Source organism: Balaenoptera musculus, chromosome 3, assembly GCF_009873245.2.
Source record: "Balaenoptera musculus isolate JJ_BM4_2016_0621 chromosome 3, mBalMus1.pri.v3, whole genome shotgun sequence".
NCBI classification, from domain to species: domain Eukaryota; kingdom Metazoa; phylum Chordata; class Mammalia; order Artiodactyla; family Balaenopteridae; genus Balaenoptera; species Balaenoptera musculus.
In genome coordinates, this window is record NC_045787.1 from 28,320,856 (window position 1) to 28,345,483 (window position 24,628).

At 42.4% G+C, this 24,628-nt stretch overlaps 1 protein-coding gene across 1 annotated transcript in view; it reads left to right on the forward strand.

The window, feature by feature from the left end:
• Positions 1-24,628, forward strand: part of SPEF2 (sperm flagellar 2) — a 176,676-nt gene that overhangs the window by 144,309 nt on the left and 7,739 nt on the right. Inside the window, exons 32-33 of the mRNA XM_036847598.1 lie at positions 4,885-4,977; positions 18,103-18,282. Of these exons, the coding sequence (XP_036703493.1) occupies positions 4,885-4,977; positions 18,103-18,282 (273 nt within the window). The remainder of the gene's footprint in view (positions 1-4,884; positions 4,978-18,102; positions 18,283-24,628) is intronic.

A 24,628-nucleotide genomic window follows, 5' to 3' on the forward strand; every position in this document is an offset into this window, starting at 1 on the left:
ATAATCCAGGAACATGGTACCTGGCCATTGGACTTGTAGATAGGATGTAATTATTGACCTTCACCAGAGCAATTTTGGGAGAGTACAGAGTCTAGATTGCAGAGGAGTGATGGAATAAATAGGTCTTTAGGAAGTGAAGATAAGACAGTCGATTCATCTTTGAGAAGCTTGAGTAAGGAGGGAGGAAGAATGAAATGCCATAACTAAGAAGGGCCTGAATGACTTATTTTGTGTCTACTAATCGAATTCATCCTAATGTTCACCACTTCACATTGCTGGTAGACACGAAAGGTGGAAATGTTTATAAGGTGCTGATTTTGAAACAGGGTGATAATCTCTAGGTGCCTGTAGCTCGTGTATATTTCACCATTGAAAGATCACATCTCTTCCTGCTTCTCTTTTCTTCCTTGATTAATGGAAGACGTGCTCGTAGACAGCCCTGACGTTTCCACACTCAGACAATGAGCCAGAGGAAATAGCACTTCCACATCGAAGAGGTTCTTCAAGCCTGATCAAGAAAGGTGCATAGCTGATTGGGGTCTAATTTACATACTTCCCAAGTAGAGCACTTTGTGAATTCTTTCACTGTCCTGGGCCTGGGCTTACAACTTATAGAGATGTTTTGTGTAAAAACATAAACAGCAGGGCAAAACTTACTCTATTTTCTTGTTGGCTTAAGATTTAAAAAGTGGGCGCTCGTGAATGTACCAACCTTCACTCTTTACAGTACGTGCCAATGAACACAGGTTATCAATTTAAACATCTTTTTGCACAAACGTGAGACGAACTTAGGTGCTGGTAATTTGTACCACAGTGCTGAGCAAAACCAGAAAGCTCCCTCACCAAAAGTGTGAACTTCTTAGAGAAAGTTGGCTGCTGCATGAAACAGAAACTCAGAAATACTTATCAGAACACCGCCTGGGTTTTGGGAGCAGTTGATTTCTGAGCTCTGCCCTCTCAGCTTACCCACCCAACATCCACTCCTCAGGAAGCTCAGGACAAGGAGGCCATTTGGAGAGGCCCGCTTGACCTCCCCACATGACTCACAGATCTCCAGCGCTCGCCACATCACACACACAGAGTTCTTTCATGGGACTATCAAAACAGCTTCTAGGGCAAAGTTTTATGATTTGTTGAAAATGCCACCTTCGAATACAGTAGTCAAATAGTACGACTACATTGCTGAAATGAAGTTCTCTGGGGAATAAATAAGTAAATAAGCTCCCTACTCTGCTTTTTATTTTGTCTTTTTTCTTTTCTTTTGACTAACTGCAAGTTCACCATAACCGCCACTTAAGAGTGTGCTGATTTCCCCAGCTTCTAAAATGGAATAAGATACAGCGTTTGTGAAGCTGCTGGGGCTGCATACCTGGGCTAAGCCACGCGAGCATAAAAGTGCACCTGCCTTTGCTCCAGCCCTATTGCAGCCGTCACACTCTTGCCTCTGTCACGTGTGGATGTTTAGTCACACTCATGCAGAATGTTTTGATGGTGAACTCTCTAGACTCATCTTCTGTCAGTGAGAATGCAGGTTACCATAGGCTTAATGAGTCAGATGTTCTAGGATCCAAACAGCGCAGCACTTGTTCTCTAAGGAAAAGTAAACTAACCTAAAATTCTTTGACAATATTTTAGCAAGAGAGTACAAAAGACATTTCCACATTTCAAGGATAAATCACCTGATTCTCCAGTGGGGCAAGATGTGGTTGACTGAACCTTGCTTGATCAATTTAAACCCAACCCTACGTTCACGTTTAACATTTCGCACTGCTAACGTTTTCATGGATGACTTTTAAAAAAATATAAGTTGTTCTCTGATTAGGTTCTTTCTTCTTTCTCATGTGACCCCCTTGTATGTGAAACACTTTGAAACAGTTTCCTAATCTTTAAAATATCATCTATTTTTTAAAAATTAACATGACTGAATTCTTGGTTTTAAGAATAAGGGAAAATTCCTGTGCGTTGAAACAATTGGATATGGAATTGATGGTTGAGAAATCAGGGATGAGTAGGAATCCTTCTTTTAATATTTCCTCTTTATCACTGGTTTTCAGCAATTTGATTATTGGGTACCTCGGTGTGCTTTTCTTCATATTTCTTTTGCTTGTGTTTCACTGAGCTTCTTGCACCTGTGGGTTTGCAGTTTTTGTCAAATTTGGAAAGTTGTCAGAAATTTTTTTCCAAATATTTTTTCTGTACTCCTCTCCCCCATTCTCAAAATCCAGTCACATGTTTGTCCGACAGGTTGCTGATCCTGGATTCTCTTTTCTTTCCATTTTTTTTCTCTCTGACTTTATTTTGTATTCATTTCTACTTCTCCATCTTCTAGTTCACTGATCATTTCCTTTGCAGAGTCAAATCTATTATTAATACAATCCAGTGTATTTTTATTTGAAATATGTTTTTTATCTCTTTAAGTTGTGTCTTTTTTATATCCTTCATTTCTCTCTTCATTATATGCATTTTTCTCTGTCTCCTTGAATAAATGAAATACATTTAGAACAGCTAATTGAACATCCTTGTCTGTTCATTCTATCATCTGTGTATTTCAGTGTTTGTTTCTATTGATTGATGTTTCTTCTGACTATGGGTTATATTTTCTGGCTTTTTTGCATGCCTTTGTATAGGATACCAGATGTTATAAATTTTATATTGGTGGGTGTCCAATCTTATATACCTTTAAATATTGTCGGGCATGCAGTAATGTTATTTGCAATCAGTTTTATACTTTCAAGGTTACATTAAGATTGATAAGGGTGGGTCCAGAGCAAACTTTAGTTTAGGGCTAATCTAGCCCCACTACTAAGGCAATATCCTCCTGGTTGTGCTACCCAATGCCTTGTGTATCAGGAGGTCCTTCCACTCTGCAGGGTGGTAACATTTTCCCTGGTGGTAACATAGTCCCAGCCCTGTGTGAGTCTCAGGAACAGTTCAGCTTACTCCTTTCCTGTGGTCCTTTCTCCAGCTTCTGGCATTTTCCACACATACATCCAGAGGTTGGCTTTCAGTCAAGACTTGAGGAGATCTTTCTACAGATCTCTAGGGCTCACCCTCTCTTTCAGTGCATCTCTAGTGTTTTGCCCTGAAAATTCTGGTCATCGTGGCCTCCCCCAACTCCAAATCTATCTTCTCAACCCAGCAAGACATGCCAGCTCTATTTGGATGCCTCTCCTGACACTGTGGCCTGAACAATAGTTGGGCTGCCCATTGCTCTCCTTATTTCAGGAATTACTGTCCTGTGTTGCCTGTTGTCTAATGTCTGAAAAAATTATGTTACATATATATATATTGGTCATTTTTTTTATTGTTTAAGGCAGGAGGGTAATTCTGAGCTTTGTCGCTCCATCATGGCCTGAAGCATAAATCTTACCTACATTCCTCATCTCTCTATTCTCCATGCAGTGGTACTTATGGTCCACAGATTGGCCACTGGGCAAGGACTCTTCCTGGTCAGTGCAAAGTACTTACATTCAAAGCCTGAGCCCGTGCTGGACCTTAGCTTCTTCTGTGTCTTCTCCTTCACAGGCTTCTGCATGGCCAGCACTCCTCTGTTCTAAATGAAAAGAAAACCCGGTCCTCACCTCTGGGGGTTGCATCCCCTTACAAGCTACCTAGTGTCACTCCAGCCTTCTCTCAAAACACGGGTGATTCTTCGAAGGAAAGAAGGCACAAGCATAGGCCAGAGTCAGGTTAGGCTGGCCAATGGTTCTTGGAAGTAGGCAGTGCCAAGGGTAGATTGTCACTCTGGAAGATGGTAAGGGAGAAAGACCTAGGAACAAGATTCTTATGTATACGAAGTGCTTGCCATGTATAAAAGTTAAGTTTGGCAAGACACATTCTTCAAACCCAAGGAATTAATACCTGATGTTCAATAACAGACATGAATGAAAACACCCAAAGGAATGAACTGAATGCCAAATATCTGGTATAAACAAGTCAAATTGGGGTTTCGAGGAGAGATCAAAGAGGGCTTCCCTGAGGAGGTGTGATATAAGCTGGGTCTGGAAAGATGAGTAGGTTTACATTGGTGAACAAGTAGTCACCTCAAGTAGGAGTAACGATGTGAGCAAAAGAGCAAGAGTAGGAAATTGTTCTAAGCAGAGAATGACATGACAAGATTAAAGTTTTGAGAAAATTGTTATGGTCAAATGGTCTGAGCTGAAACAAATAAGAGAGAGACTGGAAATGAAGACAGCTCCGAGGTTGCTGGAGCAGCCCGTGATGGAGGCAAAGAGGCTGTACATCAGCATGGCAGCCGTGGACGTGAGAGGAAGGGAGAGGGGGCGAGGCATCGCCAGATGGGAACCGAGGGATTTGGTAATTAGTGTCAGACATGGGCTGAGAATGAAGGTTGTCATTAAAAAGTAGGTCCTGAGCTCTTGATTCAGTCAGTCACTCACTCAGCAAAGATTTCCAACACCAACAATCTGCCCCAACACCACACTCGGCTCCGAGAACAGAGAGCAACATGAACAGGACACGAGCAAGATGAGCTAGTGGAGGGCAGTGACCCCTCCAAAGTACTGCTATGCAAGCAACATCCAGGGCAGGGACCTCCAAGCTTTGCCGCATGCTCCAACAGTTACAGTATAGCAGGCACCCCAGTATGTGGGGTTTCATTTATAAATTATTCACGTGTACTACTGCACTCATGCATTCTATTCATTATCAAATTTTTTAAAATAAAACTTACAAAAGAATGAGATCCAGTATATGTGAATGGAAGTTCTAGTATTTTCTCCAGCATCCCCATGGTTTCTGCACCCTACTTTGGAGACCACTGCTCTAGACACCTGCAGAGATGGCTTCAATCTCTGTGGCTTTCAGAGGAACAATTACATCTCAGTGTAACTTTAATGATTCTCATTTTTGTTTTCTGTGTAGGCTGGTCTGTGGTTTACGGGAGATGAAGATAGAAAAATTCCAGAAAATCCCCTTGAACCTCTGCCATTCAATAGGCAGGAGCATCTTATAGAGGTAATTCCTGCAATCTTTAAAAACTGTATGTAGTATCATAACATTGATCCATTTCTTTGTCTTTTCTTCCACTTGTGTAATTAGTCTTAGACTCCACCCTGACTCCCGGTTCCTTTGCTGTATCCCCCAAGTGCAGAGTTTAATATTCACTACGGCGACAGCATAGGAGAGTCTGGAGGGAAGCAGGGACCAAAATCATAGACAGGCTTCTCCTGTTTACTCACTATGTGATCCCAGACAATATCCATAAGCTCTCCGGGTTTCAGTCTTCTCATCTAGCAAATAAGCTGGTCCTGAACACATTTTTCACTAAATTCCCTTCCAATTGTAAAAGCTTTGGATAAGAACTGACTTTCACCAATATATGTCTTTGTTCATTTCTCTTTGATTTTGACTAACTTGAGCAACATTCCAAGAGTTTGCATACAGTATTGCCCACTACCCATCAGATTATCATTATTATCATCAAAAATATCATCATCATCATTATTGTTATCATTAGCTTCTATCCCTGAGGGCACAATAGAATGCAAGCCCTTAAAATCTGAAAACCGTTCTGACTTCAACACAGCCAAGCTCAATAAAATATGAGAAAAGTTGAATGGTAGATTCAGACATGACAGCAAACTATGTATATCGATTGATCAGTTCAGCCAGCCATGAGTTAAAAACTGCAGTGCAAAATTGAGCATGACTCCAGTGTAAACTGAAAGTGAGCAATTCCCTTCAATTGGACGCATATTCTTTGAGCATCTCTGCTAGATGCTAGCAGGAGAGCAGGTGAAAGAAAGGGGTCAGGGAGTTACCAGAAAAAGTCCAAGACATGAGGCTGGCAGTTGCACGGGCAGTTTTTTTGTTTTGGTTGTTGGTTGTTTTATAAACTAGAGGACTGAGCTCAATTCTCCTGTACAGCTTTGGAAGGTGTCTCTATATGATTTTGTGAACAAATCTGTCAACAATATAAACAGGTTCTTCATTCCTTGGGAAGAAGCCAGCAGTCTGAATATGATGTCAAGTAACTTCCTTTTCAGCCAGAAGTTTTTAGAAGCGTTTATCAGAGCAGAGCCCTTCCGTTGCTCACAGAGCTGCTAAAGGCAGGAGACAGCCTGTGTTGGTCAGTCCCGAGGACTGCGACACAGTGAGGCCGGAAAGGGCCTTGGGATGCCAAGAAAGGGTGTGGCTCCCACCTGCTGCTACCCAAACTGCTGGAAAGTGAACATAGGAAAGGAACAAAGTGGGGGGCAGAGGCAGGACCACAGAGCCTGAGAAAGAAGCGCTCTTACAGGGCAAAGGATGGTTGACAGGTGTGTGTGTGTGTGTGTGTGTGTGTGTGTGTGTTGTCCAGAGGACAGAAGAGGGTGGTGTCCTCTCTGCCCCATGAACTGGATGCTCAACATTTCATAAATCTCAACGCCCTTCAACTGGGATTAAAAGCACAGATGCCATGGCTGACAAGCTGCGAGGTCTTGATGGAGTTACCTACCCTCTCTGTGCTGTGGTTTTATTTTCATCCCTCTCTGCTGGGAGTGTTGTGCAGCGTGAGGTCATATGTGTGGTACTTTTAGAACAGTGACTGGCACACAGTAAGCCCGACATAAGTGTCAGCTAAACAGAAGCTAACCACGCTAGCTCCACATGGTAAAACACCAGTTAATGGTTAAGAAGCTAAAGAAAGGGGTGCAAAGGGAAAACGTAAAACAATATAATAAGTTTACTTTTTTGGCCATAATTAGAATAAGTAAAGACCCAATCAGGGGAAAAAGCACCCCATGAAGAGGAATTCTGAGCTTCAGGATGCCTGGCCTCTGCTCCCAGTTCTGACCTGACCCACCGTAGGACCTTGAATAGATCCCTTCACCTGCCGGGGCCTCTGCAGGCTCTTAAAAAGAGGGCTTGGCCTACGATCTAGCTGGCCACACCCAGCTCCCCTGCTTTGTCATCTGTGTTCTCTAAAATCCAGGGCCACCAGGGTTCCCAGAGACAGACCGTAATTACTGCTGTCTGTGGGCTCGGATGACCTCAGAGTCCTAGGCACTGGGTAAGAGGTCCAGTTGCATCCTAAAAAGGAACCCTGAGACATGTCTGTGTTGCAATCACATCGTTGTCCCCTGCCAGTGACAAGTCACTTCCTTATAACTGACAAGGTTCAACCATGGCCTGGCTGCCCAGCTTTCCACACAACATCAAGAGCAACTATTCCAGTGTTTTAAAAATTCATAGGGATTTCTTGAGAAAAAGCAATTTAATCTCACCATATGCAAATTCACGGTTTTGTCTTAATCTCTTCTCCACAGCTTCTGTCCATGTGAAATCCTTCTATTTCTTTGGGCTGTTAATATTTGTTGAAGCCGGGCTCGTGGTTTGAAATACTAGCTTTTTGCTAACAAATCCCAAGTGTCTATTTCCACCCCAAACCTCTCTTCCAAACGTTAGACTCATAGACACGACTGCCTATTGGACATCTCCACTTGAATGTTCTAGTAGACATTTCAAACTCATCATGTCCAAGACTGGGTCCCTGACCTCCCATCCCCACCACCCCACTGCCCCACCTTCACCTAGAGCCCTCTCCATGTCGGTCAGTGGCAACTCGGTCCTTCCTCTTGCTCAGGCCAAAACCCTAGGAGTCATCCCCAGTTCTCTTCCTTTTCAAAACCCCACATCCAGTCCTTCAGGAAATCCTTGTAGTTCTACCCTCAAAATACGTCCAGGGTCAGACCACCTCTTCCAAGTCCCACTGCTGTCACTGGAACAAACCAGCCAACTTCACCTGCATGACAGCAGCAGCCTCACCACAGGTCCTCCATGTCTCCCTTGTCTTGGCTCAGGTCACAGCAGCCTCTACTCCAGCCATCCCACAGCACTGCGTTTTAGTCAGAGGAAAACCCAAAGTCCTCAAGAAACCAACCGGCCTTGCCTCTTCTGACCCCTGCCTCATCCACTCTGGCCTACTCCGTGTTGATCAAATGTGCAGGCGTGCTCCCACCTGAGGACACTGGCCTCTGCACTCTCCTCTGCCTGTGTGGCCCTTCCCCTGCGTGTCCTAACTGCCTACTCCCTGCCACCTCCAACCTTTGTCCAAATTTCATCTTCTCAATTCTGCAACCTGCCCCCCTTCCCCACTCTTCACTCCAATTCCCCTTTCCTTGACCTACTTTTCTTCCCTGTGTTTCCATAATTACTATCTAATTTACTTTATTTATTCTGTCTGTCTTCCTCTTCTAGAAAGTAAGCTCCTCAAAAGGAGGCATCTTTATCTCTTTCCTAGTAAGTGCATTTCAAGCACCTAGAACAGTCTGGAATGGTCCTAAGTACTGTTCTGGAGCCATCAAAGGTTCTGCACAGTCAATTAGTACTCTTTGAATGAATGAAACCGTAGTATTTGTGTTGGGTTTTGAGTCTATGTAACAAATTTCCACAAATTTAGTGGCTTAAACCAAGGTCCAGTTATTACCTCAGAGTTTCTGTAAGTCAGAAGTCCAGTCATGGCTTAGCTGGGTCCTCTGCTCAGGGTCTCAGAAGGCTAAAATCAAGGTGTCAGCTGGGGTTGCAGTCTTATCTGAGGCCAATTCCAATATTGGTTCCAGGACTGGCTTCCAAGGTGGGTTGCTGGCAGAATTCAGATCCGTGCAGTTGTAGGACTGAGAACTTCAGCTCCGAGAGACTGCCTGTTGTTCCCTGCCGCACGCCCTCTCACAGTTTGCTTCTTCACGGCCAGCAGGAAAGCATCTTGCTGGCTTCAAATCTCTCCCTGAAGGCCTGGGTCCTTTTTAAAAGGGCTCACATGATTAGATCAGGGCCCAAGGTTGGGCTCTCGTTTGATTAACTCAAAATCAACTGATTAAGGACCTTAATTGTATCTGCAAAATCTCTTTACCTTTACTCCTGAAAATTGGCTTTCCATCACATTTACAAATCCCACCCATACTCAAGGGGAAGGGATTATACAAGATATGTATTTGAGGGGGTTTTCCAGGGAAACTTTGAAGCCTTCTTAGGAGTCTTCCTATAACAACATTTTAAATGATCTTAAGAACATAGCAGGCCTTCCCTTTTTTGAATGTCTCATCCATTGGTTTAAAATCAAGCCTGTGTAATTACAGAAAGAGTTCACATGTCAACTTGTTTTATTTTTGCCCATCTTCCTTCAATATATCATATTGAACTTCTTTGTTAATGGAAATAATGTGTTGCACCTACACAGCACTTTTTAAGAGCATTTCAATGAAAATAATATTAAAGTTCAAGGATTCATATGAAAGAAATGGAAGATAAACATGAAAGGACAATGCCATGGTTATCTGTTGGTGTCAGCTCCCTTCTACCCCTAGTCCTGCTGGGAATCCCTGAGGATTTCCAAAGGCAAGTGGGAAGATGAAGAAAATATAAGGTCCTGAAGGAACCCAAAAGCTGGATCATGACTCTTCAAATGTCTAAGGCTGCCTTACCATCAGAGAGTGTTTTGAAGCATCTGAGCCTAGATCGGTGCCACAGCAGACCCTCAGTAAACGTTTGATAAAAAGGGGTGACTGAATGAACGAGCTTGCAGAGCCCATTGACCTCTAAGATTCTTTTCTGATTCATAGCATAACAGACTTTATGTATTTTCCTATCAAAGTTATTTTTATTTAAATTTGATTGGATTTGTCAAATATCAGAAAATAATTTTTCCAATTGTTATCTCATGGATGTATAATTAGATTTGCTCATAGTTGTAAGGATTGTCAGGAATAAAGAATAACATGGTATCTCTAGATCTAGGCACTTGCTTCTTTAAGTGTAGGCCAGGGCCAGCGGCTTGGGAATTGTATAGGAGCTTGCTAAACATGCAGAATCTGAGACTGCTCCAGAGCCGTTTACTTAATAAGAATCTACATTTAATTTTTATTTTATTTTTTTAACATCTTTATTGGAGTATAATTGCTTTACAATGGTGTGTTAGTTTCTGCTTTATAACAAAGTGAATCAGCTATACATATACATACATTTAAAAAAGATTCTCCAGAGGACCTTCAAGATGGCAGAGGAGTAAGACGTAGAGATCACCTTCCTCTCCACAAAAATACATCTATATGTGCAATAACTCCTACTGAACGCTGGCAGAAGACCTCAGACTTCCCAAAAGGCAAAAAACTCCCCACTTACCTGGGTAGGGCAAAAGAAAAAAGAAAAAACAGAGACAAAAGAATAGGGACGGGACCTGCACCAGTGGGAGGGAGCTGTGAAGGAGGAAAGGTGTCCACACACTAGGAGCCCCTTCGCGGGCGGAGACTGCGGGTGGTGGAGGCGGGAGCTTCAGAGCCACGGAGGAGAGCGCAGCCACAGGGGTGCGGAGGGAAAAGCGGAGAGATTCCCACACAGAGGATCGGTGCCGAGTAGCACTCACCAGCCCGAGAGAGGCTTGTCTGCTCACCCGCCGGGGCGGGCGGGGGCTGGGAGCTGAGGCTCGGGCTTCGGTCGGATCGCAGGGAGAGGACTGGGGTTGGTGGCATGAACACAGCCTGAAGGGGGCTAGTGCGCCACGGCTAGCTGGGAGGGAGTCCGGGAAAAGGTCTGGACCTGCCTAAGAGACAACAGACCATTGTTTCCTGGTGTGCGAGAAGAGGGGATTCAGAGCACCATCTAAACGAGCTCCAGAGACGGGCGCGAGCTGCGGCTATCAGCATGGACCCCAGAGACGGACATGAGACGCTAAGGCTGCTGCTGCCGCCACCAAGAAGCCTGTGTGCGAGCACAGGTCACTCTCCACACCTCCCCTCCCGGGAGCCCGTGCAGCCCGCAACTGCCAGGGTCCCATGATCCAAGGACAACTTCCCTGTAAGAACACACGGTACGGCTCAGGCTGGTGCAACGTCACGCTGGCCTCTGCCCCCACAGGCTCGCCCCACATTCCGTGCCCCTCCCTCCTGGCCTCAGAGAGCCAGAGCCCCCTAAGCAGCTGCTCCTTCAACCCCCTCTGGTCTGGGCGAAGAACAGGTGCCAGAAGGCGACCTACATGCAGAGGCGGGGCCAAATCCAAAGCTAAGCCCCAGGAGCTGTGCGAACAAAGAAGAGAAAGGGAAATCTCTCCCAGCAGCCTCAGGAGCAGCAGATTAAAGCTCCACAATCAATTTGATGTACCCTGCATCTGTGGAATACCTGAACAGACAGCGAATCATCCCAAAATTGAGGCAGTGGATTTTGGGAGCAACTGTAGACTTGGGGTTTGCTGTATGCGATTAACTAGTTTCTGATTTTTATGTGTATCTTAGTATAGTTTTTAGCACTTGTTATCATTAGTGGATTTGTTTATTGGTTTGGTTGCTCTCTTTTTCTTTTTTTTTTAAATTAATTAATTAATTTATTTATTTTTGGCTGTGTTGGGTCTTCGTTTCTGTGTGAGGGCTTTCTCTAGTTGTAGCAAGCGGGGGCCACTCTTCATCGTGGTGTGCAGGCCTCTCACTATCGTGGCCTCTCCTGTTGCAGAGCACAAGCTCCAGACGTGCAGGCTCAGTAGTTGTGGCTCACAGGCCTAGTTGCTCCGCGGCATGTGGGATCTTCCCAGACCAGGGCTCGAACCCGTGTCCCCTGCATTAGCAGGCAGATTCTCAACCACTGCGCCACCAGGGAGGCCCCCTCTTTTTCTTTTTAATTACTCTGTTTTAAATAATTTTTTAAAACTTTTTATTTTAATAACTTTATTATTTTATTTTATGTATTGTTTTTCCCTCCCTTTTCTTCTGAGCTGTGTGACTGACAGGGTCTTGGTGCTCTGACCAGCTGTTAGGCCTTAGCCTCTGAGGTGGGAGAGCTGAGTTCAGGACATTGGACCACCAGAGACTTCCTGGCCCCATGTAATATCAATTGGCGAGAGCTCTCCCAGAGATCTCCATCTCAATGCAAAGACCCAGCTCCACTCAATGACCAGCAAGCTCCACTGCTGGACACCCTATGCCAAACAGCTAGCAAGACGAACACAACCCCACCCATTAGCAGAGAGGCTGCCTAAAATCATAGTAAGTTCACAGACACCCCAAAACACACCACCGGACGCAGCCCTGCCCAGCAGAAAGACAAGATCCAGCCTCATCTACCAGAACACAGGCACCAGTGCCCTCCACCAGGAAGCCTACACAACCCACTGAACCAACCTCATCCACTGGGGGCAGAAACCAAAAACAATGGGAACTATGAACCTGCAGCCTGTGAAAAGGAGACTCCAAACACAGTAACTTAAGCAAAATGAGAAGACAGAGAAATACGCAGCAGATGAAGGAGCAAAGTAAAAACCCACCAGACCAAACAAATGAAGAGGAAAGAGGGAGTCTACCTGAAAAAAAATTCAGAGTAATGGTAGTAAAGATGATCCAAAATCTTGGAAATAGAATGGAGAAAATACAAGAAACGTTTAACAAGGACCTAGAAGAACTAAAGAGCAAACAAACAGTGAGGAACAACACAATAAATGAAATTAAAAATTCTCTAGAAGGAATCAATAGCAGAATAACTGAGGCAGAAGAACGGATAAGTGACCGGGATGATAAAATAGTGGAAATAACTACTGCAGAGCAGAATAAAGAAAAAAGCATGAAAAGAATTGAGGACAGTCTTAGAGACCTCTGGGACAACATTATATGCACCAACATTCGAATTATAGGGGTCACAGAGGAAGAAGAGAAAAAAAAGGGACTAAAAATATTTGAAGAGATTATAGTTAAAAACTTCCCTAATATGGGAAAGGAAATAGTCAATCAAGTGCAGGAAGCACAGAGAGTCCCATACAGAATAAATCCAAGGAGAAACACACCAAGACACATATTAATCAAACTATCAAAAATTAAATACAAAGAAAAAATATTAAAAGCAGCAAGGGAAAAGCAACAAATAACATACAAGGGAATCCCCATAAGGTTAACAGCTAATCTTTCAGCAGAAACTCTGCAAGACAGAAGGGAGTGGCAGGACATATTTAAAGTGATGAAAGGGAAAAACCTACAACCAAGATTACTCTACCCAGCAAGGATCTCATTCAGATTCGACAGAGAAATTAAAACCTTTACAGACAAGCAAAAGCTAAGAGAATTCAGCACCACCAAACCAGCTTTACAAGAAATGCTAAAGGAACTTCTCTAAGTGGGAAACACAAGAGAAGGAAAAGACCTACAATAACAAACCCAAAACAATTAAGAAAATGGTAATAGGAACATACATATCAATAATTACCTTAAATGTAAATGGATTAAATGCTGCCACCAAAAAACATAGACTGGCTGAATGGATATAAAAACAAGACCTGTATATATGCAGTCTACAAGAGACCCACTTCAGACGTAGGGACACAGACAGACTGAAAGTGAGGGGATGGAAAAAGATATTCCATGCAAATGGAAATCAAAAGAAAGCTGGAGTAGCAATTCTCATATCAGACAAAATAAACTTTAAAATACAGACTGTTACAAGAGACAAAGAAGGACACTACATAATGATCAAGGGATCAATCCAAGAAGACATAACAGTTGTAAATATTGATGCACCCAACATAGGAGCACCTCAATACATAAGGCAAATGTTAACAGCCATAAAAGGGGAAATCGACAGTAACACAGTCATAGTAGGGGACTTTAATACCCCACTTTCACCAATGGACAGATCATCCAAAATGAAAACAAATAAGGAAACACAAGCTTTAAATGACACATTAAACAAGATGGACTTAAATGATATTTATAGGACATTCCATCCAAAAACAACAGAATACACTTTCTTCTCAAGTGCTCATGGAAGTGCTCCAGGATAGATCATATCTTGGGTCACAAATCAAGCCTTGGTAAATTTAAGAAAATTGAAATTGTATCAAGTATCTTTTCCAACCACAACGCTATGAGACTAGATATCAATTACAGGAAAAAAACTGTAAAAACTACAAACACATGGAGGCTAAACAATACACTACTAAATAACCAAGAGATCACTGAAGAAATCACAGAGGAAATCAAAAAATACCTGCAGACAAATGACAATGAAAACATGACGACCCAAAACCTATGGGATGCAGCAAAAGAAGTTCTAAGAGGGAAGTTTATAGCAATACAATCCTACCTCAAGAAACAAGAAAAATCTCAAATAAACAACCTAACCTTACACCTAAAGCAATTAGAGAAAGAAGAACAAAAGAAACACAAAGTTAGCAGAAGGAAAGAAATCATAACGATCAGATCAGAAATAAATGGGGAAAAAATGAAGGAAAAAAATAGCAAAGATCAATAAAACTAAAAGCTGGTTCTTTGAGAAGATAAACAAAATTGATAAACCATTAGCCAAACTCATCAAGAAAAAGAGGGAGAGGACTCAAATCAATAAAATTAGAAATGAAAGAGGAGAAGTTACAACAGACACTGCAGAAACACAAAGCATCCTAAGAGACTACTACAAGCAACTCTATATCAGTAAAATGGACAACTTGGAAGAAATGGACAAATACTCAGAAAAGCACAACCTTCAGAGACTGAACCAGGAAGAAATAGAAAATATAAACAGACCAATCACAAGCACTGAAATTAAAAATCTTCCAACAAACAAAAGCCCAGGATCAGATGGCTTCACAGGTGAATTCGATCAAACATTTAGAGAAGAGCTAACACCTATCCTTTTCCAACTCTTCTAAAATATAGCAGAGGGAGGAACACTCCCAAACTCATTCTACGAGGCCACCATCACCCTGATACCAAAACCAGACAAAAGATGTCACAAAAAAAGAAAACTATAAGCCAATATCACTGATGAACAGGGATGCAAAAATCCTCAACAAAATACTAGCAAACAGAATCCAACAGCACATTAAAAGGATCATACATGATGATCAACTGGGGTTTATCCCAGGAATGCAAGGATTCTTTAGTATAAACAAATCAATCAATGTGATAAACCATATTAACAAATTGAAGGAGAAATACCATATGATCATCTCAATAGATGCAGAAAAAGCTTTTGACAAAATTCAACACCCATTTATGATAAAAAACCCTCCAGAAAGTAGGCCTAGAGGGAACTTACCTCAACATAATAAAGACCATATATGACAAACCCACAGCCAGCATCATTCTCAATGGTTAAAAAATGAAACCATTCCACTAAGATCAGGAACAAGACAAGGTTGCCCACTCTCACCACTATTATTCAACATAGTTTTGGAAGTTTTAGCCGCAGCAATCAGAGAAGAAAAAGAAATAAAAGGAATCCAAATCGGAAAATAAGAAGTAAAGCTGTCACTGTTTGCAGATGACATGATACTATACATAGAGAATCCTAAAGATGATACCAGAAAACTACTAGAGCTAATCAATGCATTTGGTAAAGTAGCAGGATACAAAAATATTGCACAGAAATCTTTTGCATTCCTATACACTAATGATGAAAAATCTGAAAGAGAAATTAAGGAAACACTCTCATTTACCATTGCAACAAAAAGTATAAAATACCTAGGAATAAACCTACCTAAGGAGACAAGAGACCTATATGCAGAAAAGTATAAGACACTGATGAAAGCAATTAAAGATGATACAAACAGATGGAGAGATATACCATGTTCTTGGATTGGAAGAATCAACATTGTGAAAATAACTATACTACCCAAAGCAATCTACAGATTCAGTGCAATCCCTATCAAACTACCAATGGCACTTTTCACAGAACTAGAAAAAAAAATTTTACAATTTGTATGGGAACACAAAAAACTCCAAATAGTGAAAGCAATCTTGAGAAAGAAAAATGGAGCTGGAGGAATCAGGTTCCCTACTTCAGACTATACTACAAAGCTACAGTAATCAGGACAGTATGGTACTGGCACAAAAACAGAAATATAGATCAATGGAACAGGATAGAAAACCTAGAGATAAACCCACGCACGTATGGTCACCTTATCTTTGATAAAGGAGGCAAGAATATACAATGGAAAAAAGACAGCCTCTTCAATAAGTGGTGCTGGGAAAACTGGACAGCTACGTGTAAAAGAATGAAATTAGAACACACCCTAACATCACACACAAAAATAAACTCAAAATGGATTAAAGACCTAAATGTAAGACTGGACACTATAAAACTCTTAGAGAAAAATATAGGAAGAACACTCTTTGACATAAGTCACAGCAAGATCTTTTTTGACCCACCTCCTAGAGAAATGGAAATAAAAACAAAAATAAACAAATGGGACCTAATGAAACTTAAAAGCTTTTGCACAGCAAAGGAAAACATAAACAAGACAAAAAGACAACCCTCAGAATGGGAGAAAATATTTGCAAATGAAGCAACTGACAAAGGATTAATATCCAAAATATACAAGCAGCTCATGCAGCTCAATATCAAAAAACAGACTACTCAATCCAAAAATGGGCAGAAGACCTAAATAGACATTTCTCCAAAAAAGATATACACATTGCCAACAAACACGTGAAAGTATGCTCAACATCACTAATCATTAGAGAAATGCAAATCAAAACTACAATGAGGTATCACCTCACACCGGTCATAATGGCCATCATCAAAAAATCTAGAAACAATAAATGCTGGAGAGGGTGTGGAGAAAAGGGAACCCTCTTTCACTGTTGGTGGGACTGTAAATTGATACAGCCACTATGGAGAACAGTATGGAGGTTGCTTAAAAAACTAAAAATAGAACTACTGGGCATATACCTTGAGAACCATAATTCAAAAAGAGACATGTACCACAATGTTCATTTCAGCTCTATTTACAATAGCCAGGACGTGGATGCAACCTAAGTGTCCATCGACAGATGAATGGATAAAGAAGACATGGCACATATATACAATGGAATATTACTCAGCCATAAAAAGAAACGAAATTGAGAGAAGAACAAATACCATATGCTAACACATATGTATGGAATTTTAAAAATGGAAAGAAAATGGTTCTGACGAACCTAGGGGCAGGACAGGAATAAAGACGCAGACATAGAGAATGGACTTGAGGACATGGGGAGGGGGAAGGGTAAGCTGGGAAGAAGTGAGAGAGTGGCATTGGCATATATACACTACCAAATGTAAAATGGATGGCTAGTGGGAAGCAGCTGCATAGCACAGGGAGATGAGCTCGGTGCTTTGTGACCACCTAGAGGGGTGGGATAGGGAGGGTGGGAGGGAGACGCAAGAGGGAGGAGATATGGGGATATATGTATATGTATAGCTGATTTACTTTGTTATACAGCGGAAACTAACACAACAATATAAAGCAATTATACTCCAATTAAGATGTTAAAAAAAATCAGTTCCATGACTTTATAAACAGACATATTTATTAAAAAATAAATAAAAAGAAAAAGAAAAAAGCTTCTCCAGGTCACTGCATGCAAATGTTTGAGAAGAGCCAGTCACCTCCCTAAACAGGGCCGCGTAGGTGCTTGGGTGTGACCTCTGTGTCCCAGGGCTTGGCCTAGGATTTGCAGGGCGCCAGAGGATATTAGGTCCCGGAGCACTAACTCCTCACGCTGTCAAATGCATGAGACACTGCATCTAGATCTGAGCGTCAGCTCAGTCGTTCAGGATGCGGGAGAGACTTGCCAAACAAGCTGATATTCAGTGATAAGCACACTCTTTCCGCATGGGAGTCTACACTGGAAGAAGTCACATTACAGTCAATAGTTTAGGGAGTTCAGCGCAACGTGGGCCAGTTTAAAGAGTCTAATGGCTCAAGTCCCAGTGGCTTTGGGCATTGTTCCCTGCCTTCTCCCTACTCCCCAGGGAGTGAGATGTACCAGAAGCTTCATGGTTGGGAGTCAGGGCCCAGTTTGTCAGGATGGAGCTGAGGATGGACAGAGGGGTCCTTGCTCCCTTTTCCTACTTAACATGTCATCCCTGCCACCTTAATTAGCACATTCATTCCTAAGTATGTTGGTACCATTGATTAGCATACAATTTTCTTTAACATCAGAATGTTTCTAGCCCTACATTTCATGTTTTTTTATTTAGCATACTCTTCAGTTAATACCATTCATTACATGTTAGTTTTAGTAATTCAGTCCTCAGAAAGTGACTGTATTCCAAACTTCGGGAGGGATTCTTCATTGCCCGTCCATCTACTGTCTACCGAAGCATATGCATTTGATCTCTGGCTGAAATTCTTTTGTATGACAGTTTTTCTTTAGATTATTTGCTGACTGTGAGAAGGATCCACCTCAGCTTGACTACACACAGATGCTGCTTTATTTTGCTTGCCATCCAGACAGTATGGAAGGGGTCTACAGGGCCCTCAGTGTGGCCACTGGGACTCATGTCTTCCAGCCAATTGAAAGGCCTCCTCTTGTTGCAGAAAAGGTAATTGTGGTCCAGAAATGGACTAGCGTTGGGGTCTGGAGGGGATTCCAAAAGATCCTAAACTTCTAAGAACAAAGACTGTTTTTTTTCAATCTGTATTTTCCCAGGTTCCTCACACGATGCTTTACTAGGTCTTCGATAACGCCTTACTCAATTGGATTAAGAACTAGGGACCCACTATCTAAAAAATGTTTTGGTAGCTAAATCCAAATTTGCTCTAAGTTTCTTTGGTGAAACCAAAATTTGCTCTGTAAAGGGCAGCCTTTATTTTGCATGAAGTTCTGATCCTGATAAATGAGAAAGAACTGGGTATCAACCCAGACTCTTTGTCACATTCTGTGGAAATTCTATGTAAAACAAGTTCAGGCCTCAGACACATCCCACATGTATGTGACACTTGATAGTATTTCAGGCCCAAACCTGGCCACCTGAATTCCACAGGCACTTTGTGTCACCTGCATCCAGGGACAGAAAAGCTTAATGTCCAATAAAACCTCACATCCCCCTGTCGATTTCTAAAGGGTTGACATCCCCTGTTTTGGGGGAGGTAGAAAAGCCTCAGAACAGGGAAATAACTAATACACTTAGTAGGTGTCCATTGGCATGGCTTTTTAGTCTTCACCTGACCTTTTGGGGACAGAGCGGTGGCCCTCATGATGGAATGCTTTTTTCTGCTCTTCTTTGTGGACCCAGAGGGGCGAGGGATGCTGCACCGTTCAGACTCCTCGGATGTCCTAGCTGCAGTTCTTTTCCTTTCATACATTTTTGTCAAAACAGAGTACGCTGGGTTATCTGAGAAAAAAATGGGAAGTTCCTATGACAGCTTTCACACCCCAAAAGACATAGACTCTTTAAAGGCAGCCCTATATTTCAGCCCTGAGCAGATGACCCGGAGGATGTCCTACCCCTTCCATCAGGGGCAGGGCGAGGCCAGAGTGCTGCCTAGGAAGCTGACAACTCAGGGCTCTTCACCTCCATGTACTTTAGACTCAGCATTAACACTGACACAGTGACAGAAAGTTCAGGAAGGAGTTATTGTTATTTCCACTCAAGAATGCTCTCTTCTTAGAACATAGGAAGACCATTTACATTTTCCCAAATAAATGACGAGTTAGATGTGGTCTGCCTGCACCTCTCTATAGATTGGGACTCCTTAACCCAACACTGGCATGGGTCATAACCTGCCTGGAGGTCTCAGTTAACCTGTCCTCAGGGAGACCTTCCCTGACCTGGAATGGTGGCAGGCAACCCTGCCCTGTGTTCCCATAGCATGCTGTGCTTCCCCCTTCACCATAATCCTCATAGATAACTACTTCTACCAGGTCAGCTTCCTTTCTGGACTCTGGGCGCCCTGTGGGCAGGGATGGGCCATCTGTCTTGCTCTGCATCCCCTAACCTGCCTTCTTGAATCTGAATTACTTCTACAGAGCTCAGTAAACATTTCATTGAGTGGAGCAATCAATTACTTCATTAATTAGCTTTGTAAATCCTACCCTCTGTGTAGCCCTGCGATCTGCAAAGGATATATACGAAGCCAAATTTGCTCCCCTAAAGGGATTCCATCTAATTGCCCCTATCCATACAGGAAAGAATGGGAGAATGATGGCCCACACATGGAGGGAACACAGAATAAAGGACAGATTAACATGGGGCTTTACAGATCAGAAGAGGGGTCTAAACCTTCTCCTTTGCCACCTCCGTGCCTTTGCTCTTGCTGTCCCCTCCAGCTCATCTGGAAAGGTTCGAGGGCTCCCCAGTACCCAAGGCCTATTTCAACCGCCAGATCATTCATGAAGCTTCCCCCAGCACACGGAGCACTCCCGCAACTGGGCCCCATTTACATCGAGATCCTCTCTGGCAAGGCTGAGCACCATCACATGCACCTGTGCATTTACTCAACAAACATTTATCCAGCACCTCTGGGGATAAAGCAAGTAAAATAAAGACTACAGCAAATGGTGATAGGCACTATGGGGAATAAAGAATAGAGGGAAAGATATAGGAGTCTGGGTGGGAGTTGCAGTGTTAAATAGAATGGTCGCAGAAGGTCTCTCTGTGAAAAGACATGGAAGCAGAGGTCCAGAGCGGTGAGGGAGAGGGCCTTGCAGATAGACCTCTGGAGGAAGTGCATTTTAAGTGAAGACAGCAGTGAGTGCAAAATCTCTCAAGTGGGGTCATGCCTGGTGGACCCTAAGGAACCGCAAGTCAGCCAGTGTAGTTGGAGAGGATTGAGCTGGAGGAGAGTAGCAGGCAAGGATAGTGAGGGGGAGAGGGTTCCGAGGGGCCCTGGAGGGGCGTTGGCTTTGACTGTGTCAAGAGATGAGATGAGAAGTCATTGGAGCAGGGTGGTTTGATTTAAAATGTGCCCCCATACAGGACAGACTGTAGGGGGCAAAGGAGGGAAGTAAGGAGAACTAGTAATTCAGGCAGGGGGTGGTTTATCTATTGAATCCTACTGCTGTTATTCCTACCTTGAGTTGGGGATGACTTGTTACCCATCTTTATGTCCTCCAAAGTAGCAAGTGCTCAGTAATGCACACAGCTAATACTCGATTAGTGTTTGTGAACATGGCAGGGAAAGAAGAGAAGAAAGAGATGAAGAGAGAAGGAAGGGAGGGACTCCCGTCTCCAAGGTAGAGAGGAGGAGAGCAGACATTCCAGAGACAGAGGCAACAGCAGGTTCAGGAGGCCGAACCGAGCCAGAAAGACCAGGAAAAGGAAGTATGTGCTACAAGGGTTGCCATAGCAACAGACAGCTCTCTGGGTGGGTAGCAGCCAAGCCAGCTAGCACAGGAAGGCACTGCATCCCTTCTGTCCCTGACCTGGTGGGTCATTCACTGTGAGCTAGTGCCCATCCAGGAAGCAGCTCCCCTGGAGTACTTCTCTCAAGAGCTCTTTTAAAGCCCAAGGACAGTGTACAGGAACTGCCCCATGACCACTGCACAACAGAGATGAAACCAGGGTGGGGCAGGGATGGAGTGCAGATCTGTCACACACACCACACACGCAGGACTGCTCCTGGCTGGGAGTGAACCACAGGAGCTTTTGAAATACAGGATCCACCCACCTTCCTCATTCTTGCCTACTCCTAGCCCTCACCATCCTGCCTCCCTTTCTGTGCCCTTTCCAACTGTATTCTAGTTCCCTGGGCAACTTTATCCCAGGAAGGCAAAATGAACCTGCTCAGAAATAACACCTCCAATAGATTCTATATTCACTCCCAAGACATTTAATGGGATCTCGGCTTTTGCTTTCCAAAAAACAACTGGAAATCTCCCTGATACGTCATTCTTTCTTAGTCTATATCTGCTACTCACACTGTTTTATTCACCGTGGCACAGACCTCCTGTTAAAACCCACGGCTTTTTGGGTAATTTAAAGGAAGCTCAAGAGCAAAGCACTCATCAGCAGGCACTAGTCATCGTGAAGCTTCAAAGAAGTTGATATTTGAGGAAATGGTTCATCCTGACCTGTGGAGTTTGGGGTTATGATATTGGAATTTAGTAAATTATGAGCTTGAACCTCCCACATTTTGAGAGTCTTGTTAAAGCATCCTGACAGAGATGGTTTGAGGCCTTGGGTTTCGAAAAACTTAAATGTGCATCCCATTCTGCATCTCTTTGATGCTTTGCTCACATTAGTCCCAAGGACTGATCTTCTGTTCTGCCTTCTGAGATGTGGGACTAAGCAGACTGAATGGTAGAAATGCACAATCAGGCACCACTCCAGGGGCACGTTTGCTGGGAGTCCTGGAGGGCTGTCTCTGAGAGTGTGACATAGTGTTTGCTAGTGCCACAATCTGCCCCGCTGCTTAGAAGATAATGTGACTCACACAGAGTTTTGATGCCACTAATAATTGCTCATTCAGAAACCCTGGCTTTTCTCCAAACCAGCATCCCTGGTTTTGTTCATCCGCCCACATTCACAATCGTGGTCTTTCAGAGCATCTGTTGGGAGCCCCCTCTTGTGCACACCCTGCAGTCCCGCCAGGATGCTGAACTGGCTCCTTTGGTCCTGATCTTGGCCTCCCTCTTCTCCCTCCCTTCCCACTGAACCACTAAGTCTATTCTGTTCCAACCCCCTAGAGAGCAAAAATAGCAAACATTTATAAAGCATCCTCTGATATAACAAGTTAAGGATTCTTCACTCAAATGTTTAAATTGTTATCTTTTGACTAAAATAAAAAATCCGTTTATCCCATGATGATTATAGCAAGTCTTTGAGAAGTTGGGCTCTCTGTAGTTATGGAAATAGTGCAGAGAGAGCAGGTTCCTTCTCTGTTCAATTTTGGTATTGCCTGCTCATCCTGCCCAACTAGTCATGTGCTCACCCACAGGTTCTGTCTCTGTCTTGTCCGCGTAGCACCTGTGCTGCCCTCTGAATAGAAATTCATTCGTCCTTCAGTCATTCAGCAAGATGTTCTACACCTCGACTATGTTCATTTCAGTACACCAAATATTCTATCGCCCCGACTATGTTCATTTCAGTACACCAAATATTCTATCGCCCCGACTATGTTCATTTCAGCACAGCAAATATTCTATCACCCCGGAGGGATTATTGAAGGGTGGCCAGTGTGATGATTCCCAGGCTTCTTAGATGGAGACAAAAAAGTTAGTTTCACATTTCTGCCGAGTAGTATTTCAACTGTTTAAAATGGAGAAGAGGCTGGATGAATAGATAGATAGATAGATAGATAGATAGATAGATAGATAGATAGATAGATAGATAGATAGATAGATAGATAATAGATAGATAGATGATAGATAGATAGATAGATGATAGGTAGATGATAGATAGATAGATGATAGATAGATAGATGATAGATAGATAGATAATAGATAGGTAGATGATAGATAGATAGATAGATAGATGATAGATTGATAGATAGATAGATAGATAGATAGATGATAGATAGATAGATAGATAATAGATAGGTAGATGATAGATAGATAGATAGATGATAGATGATAGGTAGATGATAGAAAGATAGATAGATAATAGATAGGTAGATGATAGATAGATAGATAATAGGTAGATGATAGATAGGTAGATAGATAGATAGATGATAGGTAGATGATAGATAGGTAGATGATAGATAGATAGATGATAGGTAGATGATAGATAGGTAGATGATAGATAGATAATAGGTAGATGATAGATAGATAGATAATAGATAGGTAGATGATAGATAGATAGATAGGTATATGATAGATAGATAGATAGATAGATAATAGATAGGTAGATGATAGATAGATAATAGATAGGTAGATGATAGATAGATGATAGATCGATAGGTAGATGATAGATAGGTAGATGATAGATAGATAATAGGTAGATGATAGATAGATAGATAGATAGATAGATAGATAGATAGATAGATAGATAGATAGATAGATAGATAGATGATAGATAGGTAGATGACAGATATTTGTACTTAATTCCAAAAACTTCACCTGCTAGAGAATTTTCCCTCCACCCTCAAATATTAGATTAAATTCCCAATTTACCAAAGGATATGGAAACCCAACTAAAGCAAGGTGACCACACATAGCTAAGCAAATACAACCTGTCTCTACTGCACTATCTTCAGCCCCTGCAAATCCCTCAGAGGGGCTTACGACAACCAGAGGCTTAATTCTGTTCTGTGTTATAATCTTTTTACACATGGGACTTATGTGGCTCTTTGGAACGAACTTGCACAATCTATGCACTTAATGCTTCTACTGAATTGAGCATTTACAGGTATTGGCACCCTGCTCTAATTTTAAGCCTAAATTAGCATTTTTCCTTCATCTGAATAATGGAGAATCAGCCCTCAGGTGTTCTCTGACATCGGGCCAGTCAACATTCTGAAAATGCCCATTTTTCTATGACAAATCATTGAATATCTATTACCTCATCATCAGAAACACACACACACATTTATAACAGTAAATACAGTAAGTACAAATCTACTGTAAAGAATTTGAAAAATACAAAACAAAGTGAAAAAGAAATCACCTGTTGGACCAATCAGAGGTAACTACTTTCAATACTTTAATGTACCTGTTTCTCTTTTTTTCATTTATAAGTATAGATATATAAGAAAATGAGGATCCTGGTATATTTATTATTTGTGTTCTGTTTCCTTTCTGCACTCATCCCATGAGTGTTTTCTCATGTCACGCAGTATCCTTCTAAACCAAAATGTTCACGGCAGCATAGTATTCTGCCACAGACCAATACTATCATTGATGTCACCATTCCCCATTTTTGGAACCATAGGTTTTCTATTTTTGCTGTAAGTAACACGGAATGAACATCCGTATACAAAAGTCTTTGTGTACATGAATATTTCTTTAGA